Here is a 20,454-nt window from a genome sequence, read left to right as displayed (position 1 = left end):
GGAATAGTAACAAATAATACTTCAGACTAATGTTAGGATAATATAATTGACATTGCTGGGTTCCTTGCAGGTCAGGGAATATTTTGAATGTAAAAGTCATATATTTTGCACAAAAGGTAAAATGTTTGCTAATTTTCATCATCATCTTAAATTACATCTAAAATTTGTATGTCTAATGCAAATTTTAAGATGTTTATATTTAAAATGGTCACCATCTTGTAAGAATTCCAGCAATGTAAATTATATTCTGGCCTGGTAATTTGTATGAATTTTATGAACTAAAAACAAATTTCTTCAGTAAATAAACAAATTATACTTCACCCAGACACTATCTGTCAATCAAAATACCCCACCTCCCGCTCCCCCTCTCTACCCACGCTCACTGGGTCCCTCCCTCCCTACCAGAGAAATGTTTGGGTTAAAACAGTATATTTGCATTTTTAGTAATAAATAATACCTCAGACTAAAGTTAGGATAATATAATTGACATTGTTGGATTCCTTACAGGACAGGGAATATTTTGAATGTAAATGTCATATATTTTGCACAAAAGATAAAATGTTTGCTAATTTTCATCATCTCCTTAAATTACATCTAAAATTTGTATGTCTCATGCAAATTTGAAGATGTTTATATTTAAAATGATCACCATCTTGTAAGGATTCCAGCAATGTAAATTATATATTTTATGAGCTAAAAACATATATATCTTCAGTAAATAAACAAATTATACTTCACCTGCGTAAATGATGAAATTTACTGCGTAATTAAAACGCGTAAACAAAAACCACGTAAATCCAGACTCAACTGTACAAGTATTCTATTGGACTGACCAATCCTTATACTCTAGAACAACTCTGGGTAACCAACTGAACATTCCAAACATGACATATACGTACAGTCTCTCCTCAACTTCCGACGGGGTTCCGTCCCGATGACCAGGTCGTAAGTCGAAAAGGCGAAAATAATACATAGAAATTCTAAAATGAAATACGGTACAATAAAAGTAATCAGTAATGAAAAATGAATAAAGTGTTACTGTGCACTTACCTTTAATGTAGTCAGCTGAATGCACACTGGGCCTCAATAATTTTTTAATTAAGCATGGAGACTACATTAATTAGATGAAGCAGAGGAGGAGACGGGACTGGGTGGGTCATCAAGTTCGCTTTCTTCAGACAGTCTAATATACTTGCTTGTTGAAGGTATTGGATCATTTATAGGGAGTGAAGAAGCAGCACTGGTGGGGAAAGGAGACAGCAGTGGGGGACTTCTTGTAAAATATGTCCAATTTAGACTGCACAGTTTGCCTTTTCTTTTCATTTTAAATCTCCCTGTAGCAAGCAAGTGCATCTTGGATCAGTCTGTCAACTTTTGCAAAACTCTCAACATTTTGATCCATTTCTTCAAACATTTGCATCCCCTTATTAATAATAGCAAATGCCTCTGCCATTTGTTTCACTGAAAACTTATTGGAGGGTGCAGGTTCTTCTTTTACGTTTTGACTCTCTTCTTCCTCTGCAAATTTCTGTGCCTCCAGTTCAATAAGATCCTTGTTACTTAGCTCTTCTGCTACACTTTCCACCAACTGCTCAACATCTTCATTATCAATTTCTAACTCCAGCTGTTTACCCATCTGCACTATCTTGTTACTAATCTCAGAAATTGCTTCATCTTCATTAAATCCTTTGAAACTGTTCACATATCTTTTCAGGACCTTCTTCCATATTCCATTCATGCACTGACCTGTAACCTCATCCCATGCTGCAGCTATGTTCTTTGTACATTGCAAAATGTTGTAGTCCTTCCAAAACTCTGAGCATTTTCTCACCTTCAGTAGCAGCAATAGCCTGAGCGAAGGTCATAGGTAAATAATACGCTTTAAAAGCAGCAATAACACCTTGATCCATGGGTTTGATGATAGAGGTAGTGTTAGGTGGAAGGTAGACTACCTTAACATCAGGTTGCAGGTCGTCCAGGTGTGGTGGGTGTCCCGGAGCATTATCTAAAATTAATAAAATCTTGAACGCAACCCCTTGTTACAGACAATACTCCTTGGCTCATGGAATGAAACAAGTCATGAACCAATCCTCAAACAGTGCTAGGGTCATCCATGTTTTCTTATTACTATGATAAAACACTGGCAGTGTGTGCTTGCTGACATTTTTAATAGCCCTTGGGTTCTCTGAATGATATATCATGAAGGGTTTTACCTTGAAACCAGCTACATTCCCCCCCAACAGAAGTGTGATTCGGTCCTTGAATGCCTTGAATCCTGACATGGTTTTCGCCTCTTTGAGGATGTATGTCCGTTCTGGCATGCGCTTCCAGAATAAGCCAGTTTCATCCTCATTAAATATTTGCTCAGGCAAATAATTTCCCTCCACGATGAAACGATCTAGCTCCTCCTTAAAAGCTTCAGCAGCACCCACATCAGCACTTGCTGCCTCTCCACTCACCTTTACACTGTGCAAATTGTAACGTTTCTTAAACCTTTGGAACCACCCATGACTTGCTGTGAAATTTTGGTCACACTCATCTCCTGCCTGCTCTTTCAGGCTTTCGAAAATGCTTCTTGCCTTAGCCTGTATGGTTAGAAGACTTAAGGGTCACGCTTTTGCAGTTGATCTTCCATCCACAGCACAAGTAATTTCTCCATCTCATGAAGAGGACCTTGTCTTTTTTTCGTTATTATTGTTCCCTTTATAGGTGCTGATCCTTTCACTACCTCTTAATTAGTTCCTTGTCGCTTCAAAATTTTTATATTGTCGAGTGAGGAAAGCCAAGTTAGCGTGAAATGGTTGATACCGTTTTTTCCATTTTCATATCACATTATTATTTTCATTTTCATCTCAAAAAGTAATTAACTGTCTCTTTTCTTCTCAGCACCACGAGAACTCTCACTTTTATGTTTGCCAGCCATTTTAAAGGGAATTATACGAAAAATTTTGTCAGTACACTAATAGCGATCACTAACAACAACGGCGGCCAAACACCAACTGAGCAGGCTACAGTGTGGTGCTGCCACACCACGAGGCGTCCAAGCCCAAGCTGTAAATGCGGCGTCACATTACGACCAAACGTCAGGACTCGAAAATACGTAATGTGAAAAATATTTTATACGACCATGTCGGTTGTATGTCTGGGTTGTAAAAGTCGAGGAGATTGTAATGTCACATAAACTGCTTCTAAATTATTAAATAACTATTTTAAGAATGCCCAGGAAGTTAATTATGCAATACTCCACTGAATAGTGGGGGTGTGAGAATGTCTGGGAGATGATAAAGGTTTATGGCAGCAGGTTTAAAACCTTCAAAATCAACTGCAAACCTCTTGTAAAGCAACTTCAGCTTCATCAACAATCTTCAGAGTGGCAGGGTCATTGTCGCTGGATTCTCCTTGAATTGTTAAGGCATAAATTAGGCGAGGACGAGAGCTTGGCGACGTTGTTTAAACTCATGGTAACGTTCTACCAAACTGTCTAACTGTGCATTGAGTTTGTTACTGTGTTGCAGGCTGGGCTCAGCACTCATTAAATCATCCTCAAGTTTCTCAGCATTGTTGAGAACATGTCGCCTGTTGCTAAGTCATGCCTCCCTCGTTATCGCCACTCCACCAACACTGATTTAGCTTCTCAATTTATTTTGAAGTCAAATTATATACAGTCTCTCCTCGACTTACAAGAGGGTTCCGTCCTCGACCAGGTCGTAAGTCGAAAAGGCGAAAATAATACATAGAAATTCTAAAATGGGTGTCTCTTTTTCTTCTCAACACAACGAGAACTCTCACTTTTACGCTTGCCAGCCATTTTAAAGGGAATTACAAACGAAAATTTTGTCAGTGCATAGCGCGATCACTAACGTCGGGACTCGAAAATACATAATGTGAAAAATATTTTATCTGACAATGGCCGTCGTATGTCCGGGTTAATAAGTGAAGTGAGAGACTGTATCTTAGTTTGTTCTTTTATTTAATACTGTATGTTATGTTATATATGATGAAACATACATCGTAATAGGCTGATAATATGAGAGTATAATAATGAATAAATATAAAACTAATGAATTAGGCAATGGCCAGACACACACACTCAGTTGCAAGGGGAAAAAGTGACCATAACAACCCTCTCTCCCCCCACCACACCCTGCCTCTACCTCTCTCTCCTCCACCTCCTCTCTATCCCCTCCGTAATTGTTTAAGTAAATAAGAACAAGACTATGAGAGAAGGTAAGAGAAATCACGTAAAGAAATAAAAAGAAAAGTAGAGAGAAAAGAATAGAGTAATTAAAGGATACGGTAAATATAAAATTGAGGTAAAAAAGAAACATTATGTCTGTTGGAGAAAAGAAATTTCTCCACATTCTCTCATGTAATATTAGATTACCTATTGTATACAAGCTTCTTTCATTTACGGTGAAGGTGAGGTGAGGGATTAGTTGTGTCATGTTACTGACTTGATGCATTGTCAGATTGGGGGTGGGGAATTAGCAGTCCTTATAACCTGAAGATGTCTTGAATAAAGATGAAAGCGATATACAGTACACTGTACCCTCATTATCACGAATTTTGGCTTAATTCGTACTTTTTTTTAACCCTTTCACCACGTGGCTCGACTTTATTCACATTTTTGTTTTTGTCTCACCACCTGAATCGACTATACTGTATTCCACTTTCGTAAACCTTTCTGTTAACGCGTAACTCGACTACAGTTCTCCAGGGTTTGAATTATGTGCAGGCCCAGTAGATGCTGCCACCTAGCAGCGACTGGGGCAAGCTAAAACTCCCCATCAAACACGAGGAGTCAACATTGCTGCTCTGTGTTTTGCCCAGTTTCCCCATTTTTATGACTAATAACTGTTTATATTATATATACCTGTATAATGTTAGTATTTATTCTATAGATTCAATACTAACAATTGGAGTGTGATAATCATTAAATTAGAAGGGAAATGAATGAGGTAAGTTGGGAAGTGAAATTATTTCTTGCTTATGCCATGATGGAAAATTATGTGACATTGTTTATTCATGTTTTCTTTTTAGAGAATAATGGTATATGGTGATATTTTAAATGTTTAAGAGTGTGCTATATGAAATATGTATTACATAAGAACATAAGAAAATAAGGAGTCTGCAATAGGCCGGTTGGCCTGTGCATGGCAGCTCCTATCGAGAGTTACTACCACTCTCTATCATCTCTAGCTACTCCTTTGAAACTTTCCAGAGTTCCCACACTTACTACAAAGTTGCTAATTGTTCCTCGTCCACCACCCTATTTGTGAACCAGTTTCTTCCTATCGCCTCCTAAACCTAAACTTATCCAACTTGAACCGCTGCTCGAGTCCTATCCTGCTTGGATATTATAAGAACTTTATCTATATCCTTATTGATTCCTTTCACCCACTTAAATACTTCTATCATATCTCCATGCACTCTTCATCTTTCTGGGAGTGCAAGTTAAGTTTCTTTAACCTATCCTGATATGGAAGGTTTCTAGTCCTGGAATCAGTTTTGTCATTCTTCGCTGCACGACTCTAGTGAATTTATATCCATTCTATAATACGGGCACCAGAACTGAACCATGATAATCGAGTGCGGCCTGACTAGCGCAAGATATAGTTGCAATAAGACCTCTGCACTCTTGTTAGTTACACTTCTAGATATAAAACCCAATACTCTGTTTGCCTTATTTGAACATTAATGCAATGCTGGCCGTAGGTCCGGGCTTACAAGTACCCTAGGTCTCTTTCACAAGTCGACTTCTCTAGGTTGATGTTGTTAGGCTGTATACATTACCAGTATTTGTTCTTCCAATATTAAGTCGCTGCACTTGCTGGTGTTGAATTTCATTTGCCATTTTCAGACCACCCCTGCAGTTTATCTAGATCCTCCTGTAATGCATTTGCATCCTGCCCTGAATTAATCTGCTGCCCTATTTTGGTGTCATCCATAAACTTGCTTATGTCACTGCTGATCCCAGTATCTAGATCGTTTATGTAGTTTATGAACAAGAGTGGGCCTAGTACTGACCCCTGGGGAACCCCACTGGTTACACGGCCCCACTCAGATTTAACACCATCTACGCTGACCCTCTGCGTTCTATCGGTTCTATTAGAAAGCTGTAATGCATAGTGAATAGAGGAGGAAGGAAACATAATATACCAGGTAAGAGGAAATAGAACGACGCAGATAACCAGAGAGCCAAACATGGCATATTGAGATGGGTTTTCCGATACTTCATGTTTTTCTTTGCCTTTCAGAAATGTCTGGAATATGTGGCAGTAAGGCGTGTAAAATGTGAAAGGAAAATCAAGTTTTTATGGATATACCGTATTTTTCGGCTTAAAGCGCACTTTTTATGACAAAAATATATCTTGAAAATTACCATGCGTCTTCCAGGACACTAGTCGATAAGTTGTAGCAGAGGTTTTTGAAATCAGCCCCTTACAAAAACTGTTGCCTCATTACAGTACATAACAATTACAAGTATTCTCTATACAGTACTATAAAACTATTGATTTAACTAATATTGTTGAAATATTGCAAAAAAAAAAAATAATAAACCCTTGCTGCTGTGCGGTTTGTTCACTAATGGCAGTGGTGCGGCAGCGCCATCTATTGAGGAATTGCTAAAGGTTGTCTGCTGGTCTCAAATGTAGGAATGTTTGTTTCTTTATATGTAGGCACCGCGTAAATGACCAAACGCGTAAACAAAAGCCGCATAAATGCAGACGATAATGTACTGTATTATTTTCGCCTTTTCGACTTACGACCAATTCGATCCTTAAGCCCCTTAAATAATCGAGGACTGACTGTATTTTATAGTTTAAAGTATACATTATGCCGTACTACAAAACTACAAAATGAAGAGCATGGGTGTGTATGTGTTGAAAGTGAAGGTCTGTATTGAAGTAGTGACTGTGGCCAGCTTGCCCTCTTCATATCCCCTATGCGACATCATGGCATACAGGGATGTGATTACCACAGTCAATCGATCAATCAATTAATCAATCAGGTAGCAGCCACACACATCTCTTGAGTCAGCTTGGTGACTGCCCGTATGAATACTGTAAACTATATATTCATAGTATACCAATAAATGTGAGGAATAAATAAAGATAATAAATAAAATTAAAATAAAATACTGCCTTGGCATTTGGCAATCATTTCACAGGACAAGCAATAGGGAACAGCTAAGATATCCTGCACATCTCTCCTCACTCCCCTCCCCACTCTGTTGGCTAACTGCCAACTATGTAGGAACTGTGTATTCCCTTTATGTTTTTGACCTTATGATAATTATATTTTTTATTTGTTTTGCATATTCTGTACAAACAGTTGTGTGTGCTTGTAAAAGAGTAAATTAAGAAAATTACATGTATCTACCTGAAATTGTGAGTTGAACAACTAGCTTACAGCTCAGCCTCATCTGCTCTGAGTGCTACTGGGTGGCGAGTCAGCGACTCGGTTACACATTTACGTGCCATCTCCATGGATATCATTCCCCGTTATCCTTTGTTTAGCGATCTGTTTTTCAGGAACGCATCCCGATCACTAAACGATGGATACATGTATTGTATATGTCTCAAAGGTAAAAAAAAAGTCATCAGGAACTCATCTCCATATATGCAATGGTACGAAATTCATTTCTCTAACACAGAGCAGATGTTGTGAATAAAAGTTTATACACTTTTTTGCTAACAGCCTCATGCCTCAAAAATACCTTAGCTGTTATCTTTATTCAATACATCTTCAGGTCGTGGGGCACTAATCCTCCACCCAACAATGGGTGACCTGACATTGCATCAAAAACTCAGTAATATAAGACCACTAATCCCCCACCTAACCTCCACATGACATTGCATCATGGCAGGTCAGTAACATGAAACCCATTAATCCCTCACAGCTCCATACTAGTGTGAAAATATCAGTCTTCGCTGTAACAGCTTCATTCACTAGCCATCCTGCACGCTTATATCATAATTGTAGAGTTTTAGTTTTTTAAATACATTTATATAACCAAACTTTTAGATAAACTATTCAGGATTATTCTAGTAAAGAAATGCAGTTTCTAATTTACTTAGAACTTCTTTCACAGACTCAATAGTTTAGACTCTTGGAAAAGTTTCTCAAGCACCCAGAAACATTCTAGGGATGTGGGCTAGTGTCTGTCTGTGCAAGATGAGTAGTTTAGATTCTCGGAAACTTTTCCCAGTAACTGAAAAAAAATTCCCGGAATAAGATACTTTTCCTGGTTTAAGAGAGTCGTTTGGTTACCCGGACCTCATCCCTGGAAATGTTCTGTGCCAATTGTTTGGGTTAGCGGGATATCAATGTACAAAACCATGTTCGGGTGTGTCGGTGACGGGTGGCAGAGAGGAGGACATCTTACCACCTCCCGCTCAGCAACCAGTGATCCCTTTATATTGACAGCAGGCAATTTTACCGTAATTCCAATATTTAGGTTCATTTGGTGCTGGGTTAATAAAACATTATTGAAAAATAATTAATTTTACCCCCACAATTAAACACTCAATCCCAGATGAGCTATTGCAGTCTCTTGTTTACAGTACAGAGCGGTATCAGCTTATTGTTCCTGCTCTCCCTAACAATGTTACCAGCACTCACCGCCTCTCAAACACCAGGTTTTTTGGTAATTCGAGTGACTCGGAACCCTTTTTTGTTGAATTAATGCTATGCCTCTCCCTACGCTACCCATGGCTTTGTGTGTAAGCTATAACTATGGTCACATTTCAACCAATAGCGTAAGCGATAACTCTGCACGTGAGACTCGTAAAATGAGACCCCACTGTACTGGATCTTCAGTCCTTCCCAGCCCTAATTTTTTTTTTTTTTTTTTTTTTTCAGGATCGAGTGTGAAGATGGGACTGTGAAGGAGGGAAACTTCAAAGTGACACGCATGAGATGTTGGAGAATAACTGTGCAACAGGTAAAAAAAAATATTATATTTCTATCATATCCAGAGAATGTTTTTGAAATAAAAGTGTTTACTTGATCAAGAGAGAGCCAGTTGAAATTGATAATTTAGTAATGGGGAATTGGTGAGCTTTAATCATCTTCAGTTTCCCAGGTTGTGCTAGTGGTTAGTATGGATGTTCGAAGAATCACCATTAGGTTTATAGGAGTAGAGCTGTTTGTCAGTCTATTTGATGGAGTTTTCAGAGCATATGTTACAATAATATTGATCTTCAATGTTCAGTTAATTTAGCTGCTACTGAAACTAGTTTTACTTCTAGATACCTGTAAAGCAAATGACACAGAATAGCCATCATTTAGTTACATTCATGTGGTGCAAATATAATTTGCTTTTGTATACTTTAGGTTTTGTCTGAGTTTATTTATAACTAGACTTGTTGTGAGTAATTTTGATATTCTTAAATTTCAGCAAATTCTGTTGTTTTAAAGATTTTGGACTACTGTACATTAGAAGTACATTAAGGTTAGAAGTTTACACCTAATTGTGAACTTAGTCACTGTCAGGCATATACCTGTGCCGGTATCCCTATATGTCTGAATGATCACTATCTGAATACAGTAAACCCTCATTTAACCGACCTTGTATGGGGGGAGGGGTAGGTCGGAAAAACAGATAAATCTGATAATTGAGGTACAGTACTTCACCAAAAATACATAATTGCGCATAAAATAATCACTTGAGGTAGGTAATAATCATATGTCAGAGTACAGGGTACAAATATATGTATATACGGCTACAATATACAGTATACTGTAATACCTGTACAGAAATAACAATACGTACAGTACAATCGTCTTTTATCTCACTCACCCTCTCGCTTTCGTAAACAAATGAACTTAATGCAGTACAGTACAGCACAGCACATTCCTTGACAGATAATACTGTATAAAACAAAAACAAAATTAAGAAAGTAAAAACAAATGACTCATTTTCAAGTGATGCCGATGTTACTGTACAGTGTACACATACGCTTCCTTGATACCGCAACACACTGGGACCCGCACCACATGCTCTCCATGTGCTCTGCTGCCATGCTTGCAATGTTGCCGCTTCTAATGCTATGTTGCCATGTTTAACAACCACTTACATGGTACCACAAAATTCTCCCATGTTCCAATAACGAATCGTACATATTTTTTTTTTTATCCCAGAACGCTTCTTGCACAACAAACATGGGGCTACTACAGCATGGTGTATACCACGGAGCTTCTTGCAATTGGCCCTTAGCCCTATGCTTTTTAATGTTCTTATGGACAGAATAGCTAGTTCCAAATTCCAGGGCAAGTCTCAAGTAATCATTTATGCTGATGACATTCTGATCCAATGTAAGAATGAGGAAGATACAGTATGTCTAGGGTCATTGATCAGCTGCAGTATCTTTGTATCTCTTTGGGACTGGTCATTAATGAAAATAAAACCAAATTTCAGTCAAGGGCATTAAATGGAAAAGAATTTTAGCTAAATGGAATAAAATTGCAAAAAGTATCCAGTTACAAATATCTGGGAATGTTTAGGGTATAAATAATACTGCTAAGGATCAAATTACTTATGTCAAAAATATATGTACAGCGAGGCTAAAACCTCTGAAAGTTTTGTCAAATAGAGGAAATGGTGTTGGTATACCAGTTTTAAGGTATATGTACTTAAGTACAGTTAGGAGAATCATTGATTATCCAGCTCCAGTTCAAGCTTCTTACTCAGGAAAAGATCTTAGGCCATTAGAGCTTATTCAGAATGAAGCAATTAGATTGTGCTTGGTTGTCCAAGGACAACAAGAAGAGAGATTATGAGGATGGAGCTAAATGTCCCGAGCATAATACACAGAATTAGGGAGTTGACTGTCATTTCTACTCTAAGGCTTATTAGGCGTGGTGATGGGTATCTGAAGTCTGCTGTTGATAAATTTACTAATGCAATTACAAGTAATTTTAAGATGAATACTTATACTAAAAAATTTTGTCAGATGTTGTGTGAATATAATATTGTAGATTTGTGTGTTTTTGCCAAACAAAGTTTATTTGAAACTTTGGTTCATGGAGAGTGTATCTGTAAGAATGGATAAGCTAGAGTTTAAAAAAAAAATGTAATTCTTTTGAGTTACGGCAAATATACCTTGAGAAAATATCTGACTACTGTACCATAAGGAAAATGTTATTCATATGTACTGTGATGATTCAGTTAATGGGAATTGGGCCGGATGTGGCATTGTTATTCGGGAATTTTTTTAATATGGTATTAGTGTTGAAGAAAGAATATCCAAGAGAATTGGGGATGGAAGTTCCAGCACCACTACTGAACTTTATGCTATATATGTGGGACTTAAGAATGCCTTTGTGAGGAAAAAGACGGTTTTTGGATTTGTTGACAGTCAAAGCTCTCTATTTGCTCTAAATTCTAAAGTGCCTCTTGATGATGATTTAATTTTAAAATGTAAGAAGTGTATTCAGGACATAAAATCACTTGGATATGATGTTAGTTTTATGTGGATTTCATCCCATTGTGTTATTTATATGAACGAGGTTGCTGATGATTTGGCTAAGCAAGAGTGTGGCAAAGAAATTGTAGAATACGATTGTATTTTGGGTATTAAAAGAATAAAATCTGGAATGGTAAAAATCCGACAGCAATGGGGTTGCAACTGGGGTTGCAATTGTTGAGGCAACTAGATATGTCTGATTACAGCAAATGTGTTATTGTCAATTTGTGGGTGAAAGATTTTATCCTCAATAGATGTAGGTTAACATTACACCTGGAAGCAAATGCTTAAAAAAAGCCTAAGGAAGGAAGCATATTCCTTTAACACATAATATCTGACCAGTATGGGGAGGATCATCATGTCGCTAGCTAGGGGTCGTGGAGTGGTGGTCCAGCAGGCGCCACGGAAGTTTTTTTTGAGATACAGAAGTATATGCGGTCGGACGTTAACCGACGCATGACTGTATTGTGCGTATTTGATACATATTTGTGACGGTAGCACCATTGTCATGCATATACCAAGGCCTACCTCGTCTGAGTGGTAAGTGCAAATATTAATGCCAAAGTTTTCGTTCTTGTCTAAACTTCTAACTGTTGAAGAGCACTTCCGGGAATGAGAGATTTCTGGGTAATGAGATGACTCTCTCAAAGCCGGAAAAAAAATTAATCAACCCCTGAATTTTCCGGGTAATGTAAAAATTTTCTTGGAAGTTCTAGAAATTGTGCATTACATCATCTCTCGACTCCATAGAAATATCCCCCGTATCCGTAATTTTTCGATGACTGGAAAATTTTTCTCAGAATTTACGGAAAATGCACATGATTTTCATCTCTCAAACTCGGAAAAAAAATACCCATCCCCAGAATTTTCGGGGAACTGAGAAAATTTTCTCGGAATTTTCAAGAAATTGTGCCCCTCGGATGTTTTTTTCCCAAAGGAAGAATTTCATGGAAAATTACGGCTTTGGGAATGATTTTCCAAGAAAATTTCAATTCTGGCTATCAAAGAGTGCCGGTTAAGATGGATTCTGGCTAACGGAGATATTTCTACAGTGGTCCCTCGATTAATCAACGCCTCGGTTAACGATATTTCGGTTAACGAATTGCCTTCCATAAGAATCTTCAATTCGGTTAACGAACAAAAGTTCGATTAACGAAATCCTTACGAAAATCACGTTTTGTTGTGAGCATCAGCTGGTCAGCTGATGGCCCAGTCTGCCAATTCAGTAATCTGTTCTAAGTTTAAATTCATTTCCAATGGAGTAAATATCAATAAATGTCAGCTTTTTATTATTTTTGAATGTTTTATTTTAAAACTATTAGTTATTTTGACATTAAATATTGATAATATATGCAGTACTGTAGAAGGAACTAACATACCAGTTTGTTGTTGTGAGAATCAGCTGAGGGGGTACAGTACTCAGCCAATTCAGTACAGTAATCTGTTCTATGTTTAAATTCTACCATAATCATTTATATGTACAGTACAGGTTTGCACTTAGGTCATTTATTTCTTTTACGTTTCTTTTAGTATGGTGTGCATGGAAATGAATGAAAATAAATGAAGAAATTTATGTAAATCTACCCAAAAATACAGTTTAAAACTTTACATTACTAAAATGTACTAAACTAATGTATAGTAAAATTTTTATCTCTTGTGCAACATATATGATGTTTATATTCAAATTATTCACTGTCTTGTATAGATTCCAGCAATGCAAATTATATTCTCCTAACTTTAGTCTGTGATATTATATAAGATAAAAACTTAAAGCCTACCCGGTACTGTACAACCACCAAACCGTGGGTGGGAAGGGTGACATGTTTGACAGTTAGCGCCGAAGGTCTTGTGAAGTATTTATTTGTTTATTTGTCCCTTAGATTGATTTTTTGTTTTTTGCTTATAAAATGTCATAGAAGTGACCGGGGAGAATATAATTTACATTGCTGGAATTCTTATAAGATAGTGATTAATTTGAATGTAAACATGCTTATAGTTTGCTCTAGACAAAAATTTAAGTAATCATTTTGTACATTGTTTTGATTACATGTACGAGGGTTCGATTCCTTGCTGGTGAGGTCGTTGATTATATGTTCAAAGTCCACGTGTTATATGGACTAAATATATATATATATATATATATATATATATATATATATATATATATATATATATATATATATATATATATATATATATATATATATATATATATATATATATATATATATATATATATATATATATATATATATATACACATACAGTGAGTTCTGCTATAACGCGTGTTTTATAACGCGAATTTGCTCTAACGCGATTTATGAATTAGGAACGATATTTGTATAACGCGAACGCTTTTTTGATATAACGCTGATTTTTGCTTACTATTTCTCCAATTTTTGGTACAGTGGGGTATGCTATAACGAATCTAATTGGTTCTAGAACCTTGTTCGTTATAGCATTCGTTCGTTATAGGATTAATCCGTTCCAGGCCCCCAAATGCAAACCACTTAACACTGAAAAATATAATATAAAATTGTAAAATTGTAAAAAGTGCATAAATATGCATTTAAACCCCTGAAATAAACAATATCATTAATATTTGTAAAAAAACAATAAATTAAAAAAAAATAATTAAATAATGTTCGTTGTAGGAGTTTCGTTAGATAGCATTCTCAATTTTATAGGTAAAACCGTTAAGTTATAGGAATATTACAGAGTAGGATCCGTCGTTATAGCATACCCACGTATAAACTGTGAATATAGTAAAGAAGAATATCAACAAGAAGCTCTGGTGATAGAATTCTGGTGATGATCGTAAAAGAAAGGATATAACACTTGAAGAGAAGCTCGATTTTATCAACCTCAAAATCACCCTTCTCCCCCATCAAGTAAAGTGTTACATTTACTGTATGATTTCATTATTAGATATGAATGTAACATTTATTTAGACTGTGCTATCCTTTGTGTTAGGCTAACTACTAAATTTTTTCGATGAGTAATCTGCACCTAACCCTATTTTTCCATAAGCCCTGTTATTTCTATTACAGTTGTACCCCACTTAACGGGTCAATTTGAACCCAGAGGGTCCCTAAGTGAAAAACCAAGTGAACAACAGAACATATGGGATTAATTCCAATAGAACCGCCCGACCCCAAACTCACTTTTGAAGGACATAACCTATGTTAGTAAAATAACATCTTAATTAAATGATGGTACATGCACAATTAATACTTAAGAGAAATAGAGAAATACAGTGCCAAGTTAATGTCCATTCAAATAATGGATCAACTCTCCCCACCACACAGCCGGCTAACAGATGGTCGGTCTGCACCAACCGTCCCAAGGAGATGTGATAACCTCAAACTAAAGAGAAAAATATAATTGACATTGCTGGATTCCTTGTAAGACCAGGAATATTTTGAATATAAATGTCATATATTTCATAACTAGTTACCTAGAGAAAAATTTTATTAAAAATTTAGGTGCTAAAATATAATGATGTTTATATTCAAAATGATCACCAAATTATAAGAATTCCAGCAATGTAAATTATATTCTGACCGAATTTGTGAATTTATGAGCTAAAACAAATATCTTCAGTTAATAAAAAAAATTCATTAACACTATCTGTCAATCAAAGTACCCCACCTTGCTCTTCCAACCGCGGTCAGTCCCAACCTCCCAACCAATCCTCCTTTCAGAGTTTTAACATTTAGTATTAAATAATACCTCAGATTAAAGTTAGATAATATAATTGACATTGTTGACCTTGTAAGACCAGGAATATTTGAATAGAAATGTCATATATTTTGGACAAAAGATACCATAGTTATCCAGAGAAAAATTTTTATCTAAAAATTGTAAGTTTAAAGCAAAATATATGATTATATTCAAAATGATCACCAAATTATAAGAATTCAAGCAATGTAAATTATATTCTGACCGGTAATTTGTATGAATTTTATGAGCTAAAACAAATATCTTCAGTTAATAAAAAATAATAATTACACGAACAGATGGTCGGTTGGTTTGCCCTCCCCCACACCCCACCAACCGTCCCAAGGAGATGTGATAACCACTAAATTTTAATAAATAATACCTCAAACTAAAGTTAGGATAATATAATTGACATTGCTGGATTCCTTGTAAGACCAGGAATATTTTGAATATAAATGTCATATATTTTGGACAAAAGATACCATAGTTACTTAGAGAAAAATTTTTATCTAAAAATTGTAAGTTTAAAGCAAAATATATGATGTTTATATTCAAAATGATCACCAAATTATAAGAATTCCAGCAAGTAAATTATATTCTGCCTGGTAATTTGTATGAATTTATGAGCTAAAACAGGCAGTCAGGCAGGTGGCGGAGGGCAACAAAATAGCGCTCGACACTCACTGCGATAGAAAAACCCGCTAAGTGAAAGTTCAGCTTTGGCAAGGCAATCGCCAGATATGCGTAAAACGCGTTATGAAAGCGCTATAAACTGTACTCTATTTTCATAACACATATTTTACAAGAACAATTATCCGTTATAGTAGAATCTGTATATATATATATATATATATATATATATATATATATATACACACATTAAAACCCGATAACCGACCACATATGGGGAAGGCTGGACGGATAATCGAAAAGGTCGGATAATACGGTGCGGTATGCTATAACGAACGATTCTACTACTAATATTCCTATAACGAACGGTTTTACCTATAAAATTGAGAATGCTATATCGAATCTAAACTCCTACAACGAACATTATTTTTTATTTTATTTTTTTTTTACTAATTTATGTTTTTTTATTGCAAGTATTAATGATATTCTTTATTTCAGGAGTTTAGATGCATATTTATGCATATTAGATTTTTCAGTGTTAAGTGGTTGTATTTGGGGGCCTGGAACGGATTAATCCCATAACGAACGAATGCTATAACGAACAAGGTTCTAAAACCAATTAGATTCGTTATAGCATACCCCACTGTAGTACATAAAGTCTACAGAAATAAAACATACATTTTCAAAGTACCTTTCCCTTTAAAAGATTAACCACTTTAGTAATTAAATATGAACCAGCACAGAAACCGTGAAATAAAAATGGAAAAGTCAAAGAACATATGTCATCACAAAAATTGTGACCAAGTCCCAGGTTGCTGATCTAACTTTCTGCCTCATTTACACACAATTGCAGGATTTCAATTGTTTCTCTTACTATTGACAACACAACATACATACAGGTACATTGTTTCTCACTTGATTTTTTTTTCATTTTGCATTTCTTTATGGTTTCTTTATTATTATTATTATTAGCATTATCATTATCATTATTAATATTATTATTAGCATTATCATTATCATTATTAATATTATTATATTATCGCCCCCAGCCGATGTGGGTCAATGACATGTGCCCGGGTGGGCTAATCCCTGTAAAAAAAAAAAAAATTGATTGATGGTTAATCAAGTCGGTTAATCAGGAGTTTACTGTATTATATATATATATATATATATATATATATATATATATATATATATATATATATATATATATATATATATATATTTATATACACTAGACCCCGACTTACGACAGGGTTAGGACCCAAATCCAGCATAAGTCCGACATAATTAAATTATTTTTTTTTTTTTTTTTTTTAAATAAAAATCTACAATGAAATACAGTACAGTAATAGTAATGAAGAATGATGAATGGATACAGTACAGTGAAAGTAATAAATAATAAGGAATGGTTACAGTGTGACAGCACTTACCTAATGTAGTCAGCTGAATGCATAGATATAATTTTCTAATTATACATGGAACTACATTAACTGGAAACGTTTCGGTATAGAAAATGCGTGTCATTTGAAATTTTTTTTTTTTTTTTTTTTTTTAAAAATCTGCGGTCGTAAGTCGACGGTCGTAAGTCCGTAAGTCAGGTCTGGAATATATATATATATATATATATATATATATATATATACTATATATATATATATATATATATATTTATATATATATATATATATATATATATTTATATATATATATATATATATATATACAGTCAACCCTCGCTTTACGCGGTCCCACTTTACGAGTTTCCACGTTTACGCGGTACCCTGCCGAAACCGGAATGCTCACTTTCCACGGTGTGTGTACCCTTTTACGCGGAGAGCGGCGCGAGCAGGGTGCGCACAAGGTCGCCCAGTCATCAAAACATTACCGAGTTCTTCACCCGCCACCCACCACAGCCGGCCCAAGTCAGTGATAATGATAGTGAGGATATGGACTTATATGGACTTTGAGGGGTTTGACAAAGAGGCCCTGCAAGCCTCTGTGGTGGATAGTGATACAATTGATACAAGTGATACAGGTGAGGGCCAATAATCTGCCCTCTGCCTCGGAACCAACCCCCCATCCCCGTGTGCCCAGCCATCTTTTCTACTAATGTAAGTGTTAAAAAACCTAATATTATTGATATTTCTCTTAATTATTAATTGTGTGTGCATACCATCATAAAATTGAGAAGTTATTTTTACTACAACGTAGGTATTGGGTCTGAAAAAGTGGAGTTTGGGGGTCGGCCCGGTCTCAATTAATCCCATATGTTATGTTGTTCACGTTACGCGGGCCGCCGTGGGTTGAATTAACCGCGTAAAGTGAGGGTTCACTGTATTTATATATTTATTATATATAATTTTTTTTTTTTTTTAAACAGGAATGGTCAAAACCGTGATAAAAATGCGAAAAACATGGGTTTACTGTACTGTACTGTATACTTGAAATTTTATCTCTTGTGCAAAATATATGATGTATATATTCAAATTATTCGCTGTCCTGCAAGGATTCCAGCAATGTAATTTATATTCTACTAACTTTAGACTGTACCATTTTATGTGAAGTTTAGTCACTTTTATTGGCCTCCAGAACCTAACCCTATTTTCCCTATTGATTACTTGTAATTTTATATCGCGATTTAGTATACTGTATAGCGAACATCCTTGGACCGTATCTCATGATATATCCCGACCCTACTGTAATGAAATTATTTCATGTTAAAAAATAATAATAATAGTAATTTGTTTTCCACATTCTTCCTGTTCACTTTTAAATTTTTGTGTCCCAGTCTATTTGTTCACATGCTGTACATACTGGTATGATTTCCAGTTAGTAATTAAACATTTGATGGGCAGATAAACTTGAAATTGTTTTTACAGGCATTTGTCATTGATATCTAGACAGAACTGAATTATAGGTGTCTTTTGTATATTTTTCCTACATTTGTGGCCCATGTTTGACTTAATCTTTTTGCAGGGTATTATTACTAACAGTAATTGCCTTACTTTGTTACAGTATCCTGTAAATATATTGTTTTTGGTTGATCATAGATACATTATGTGACTCATGACTAATGGTTTTCTGTCAACAGCCAGTAGAGGGATCTAGCAGCAGTAACAGTATTAGCACCACCAGCAACAACAGTAGCAATACCAACAGCACTAGCAGCAGTAACAGCAGCAGCAGCAGAAGCAGCTGCAGCAGCCTAGAGGGAGGTCGTCATGTCAACTTGGAACTATCTTTTGAATATCTGATGAGTCGGGAGGACATGCGTTGGGTGACAGTCACAAGCTGTCAAGCGGTCCTCATGTCCATGTGTCTACAGGGAATGGTGCAAGAACTCCTCACTCACAAACGTGGCCATAAAGTCCGGACTGTAAGTTTATATTTTTGTAACATTTTAGAATTGTTATGAGATTAACAACTCATTTTGCCATTACAGTAAGTCCTCGCTTAACGTCGTGGTTCCATTCCTGAAAACTGCGACATTAATGGAAACAACGTTAATGGAATAAATTTTCCCAAAAAGAAATAGATAAGATACAGGAGTTACGTTCCACAGTCTCCCTTTGCCCCATAAAATATATTACATACACAGAAATTATTTGGCATTTTTATAGAAAATAGTATATATATAAATAAACTAAATAATTTTGTATTGTACTCACTGATGGGTGGAGGTGATGGAGCGAGTGTGTGGTGGATAGTGGGGCGGAGGATGAGGGCGGGAGAGGAGGGTGGCGAGTCACTGAGACCCGGCGGTGGCTCCTCCCGATTTAAAACCTCTATTTTCGTAGCAAGCCTAATGGTCTTTCATTGCTTCTTTACAACACTAGCATCAGTAGCACTTGATGGGCACTTGGAAGCCATTTTGAATGGTTAGAGTACAGTATTAAGAGCAAAAACACTTAAACATGCACAAACGCTGTGGTAACTTAACAAAGCCCGGCGACGCTTGGGGATGCCGTGACGCTCCGTGGGTGAGACGTAGCATGCCAAGATGAGAGAGGGTGATGCGCCGTACAAAGTAGTCCATGGCGACGTTATACTGAATCGGCGGGACGTTATTCGAATCGTGGGTATCTAAAGAATAGCAACGTTATAATGAAACAATGTTATCGGGAACAACTCTCTGGGATGAAAATCAGAAATCGAAATCTGGTTGTCACCAACTGTTGTCACCAAGATGAATAAAGAGAAAACTGTATACTGTACAGTACTATAATGATAAAAATAAGAACAAATATGTGTAGGGATATATTGTATGTGGAAGAACAGTGTTTATATGGGAGCAGCTGGCAGAAAGGGGGGGTATCACGGGTGGATTCTTCCCTCCCCCCTCTCCCCCCAAGATTCCTTTAACACTTCTTTATGGAATTTCTTCACAATTCTCATATAATTTAGGATAATTTCATGCCGCTTTGTGTAGATATTATCCTAAAAGAATCAGCTTTTCTGAAAAAAGAATCCCATACTGAAAACCATGAGTCATTTGTTTACAAAGAGCAAACAGCTGATTGGGTTACCACAATGTCTTTCTTCAGCACTTAGTAAATTAGTACAGTACAGTCGTATATTTATCATCACTTTATAAATAGTACTGCAGTATATTTATCACCACTTAATAAAT

At 36.0% G+C, this 20,454-nt stretch overlaps 1 protein-coding gene across 2 annotated transcripts in view; it reads left to right on the top strand.

The window, feature by feature from the left end:
- LOC121878144 (sorting nexin-17-like) overlaps positions 1-20,454 on the top strand; it is a 159,951-nt gene that overhangs the window by 82,872 nt on the left and 56,625 nt on the right. For both annotated transcript variants that reach the window (XM_042384288.1, XM_042384202.1), the window contains exons 8-9: positions 8,866-8,947; positions 18,916-19,200. In XM_042384288.1, coding sequence (XP_042240222.1) covers positions 8,866-8,947; positions 18,916-19,200 — 367 coding nt within the window. The remainder of the gene's footprint in view (positions 1-8,865; positions 8,948-18,915; positions 19,201-20,454) is intronic.

This window comes from Homarus americanus, unplaced genomic scaffold (assembly GCF_018991925.1).
Source record: "Homarus americanus isolate GMGI-L3 unplaced genomic scaffold, GMGI_Hamer_2.0 scaffold51859, whole genome shotgun sequence".
Taxonomy (NCBI): domain Eukaryota; kingdom Metazoa; phylum Arthropoda; class Malacostraca; order Decapoda; family Nephropidae; genus Homarus; species Homarus americanus.
This window is presented reverse-complemented; position numbering and strand designations above follow the sequence as displayed.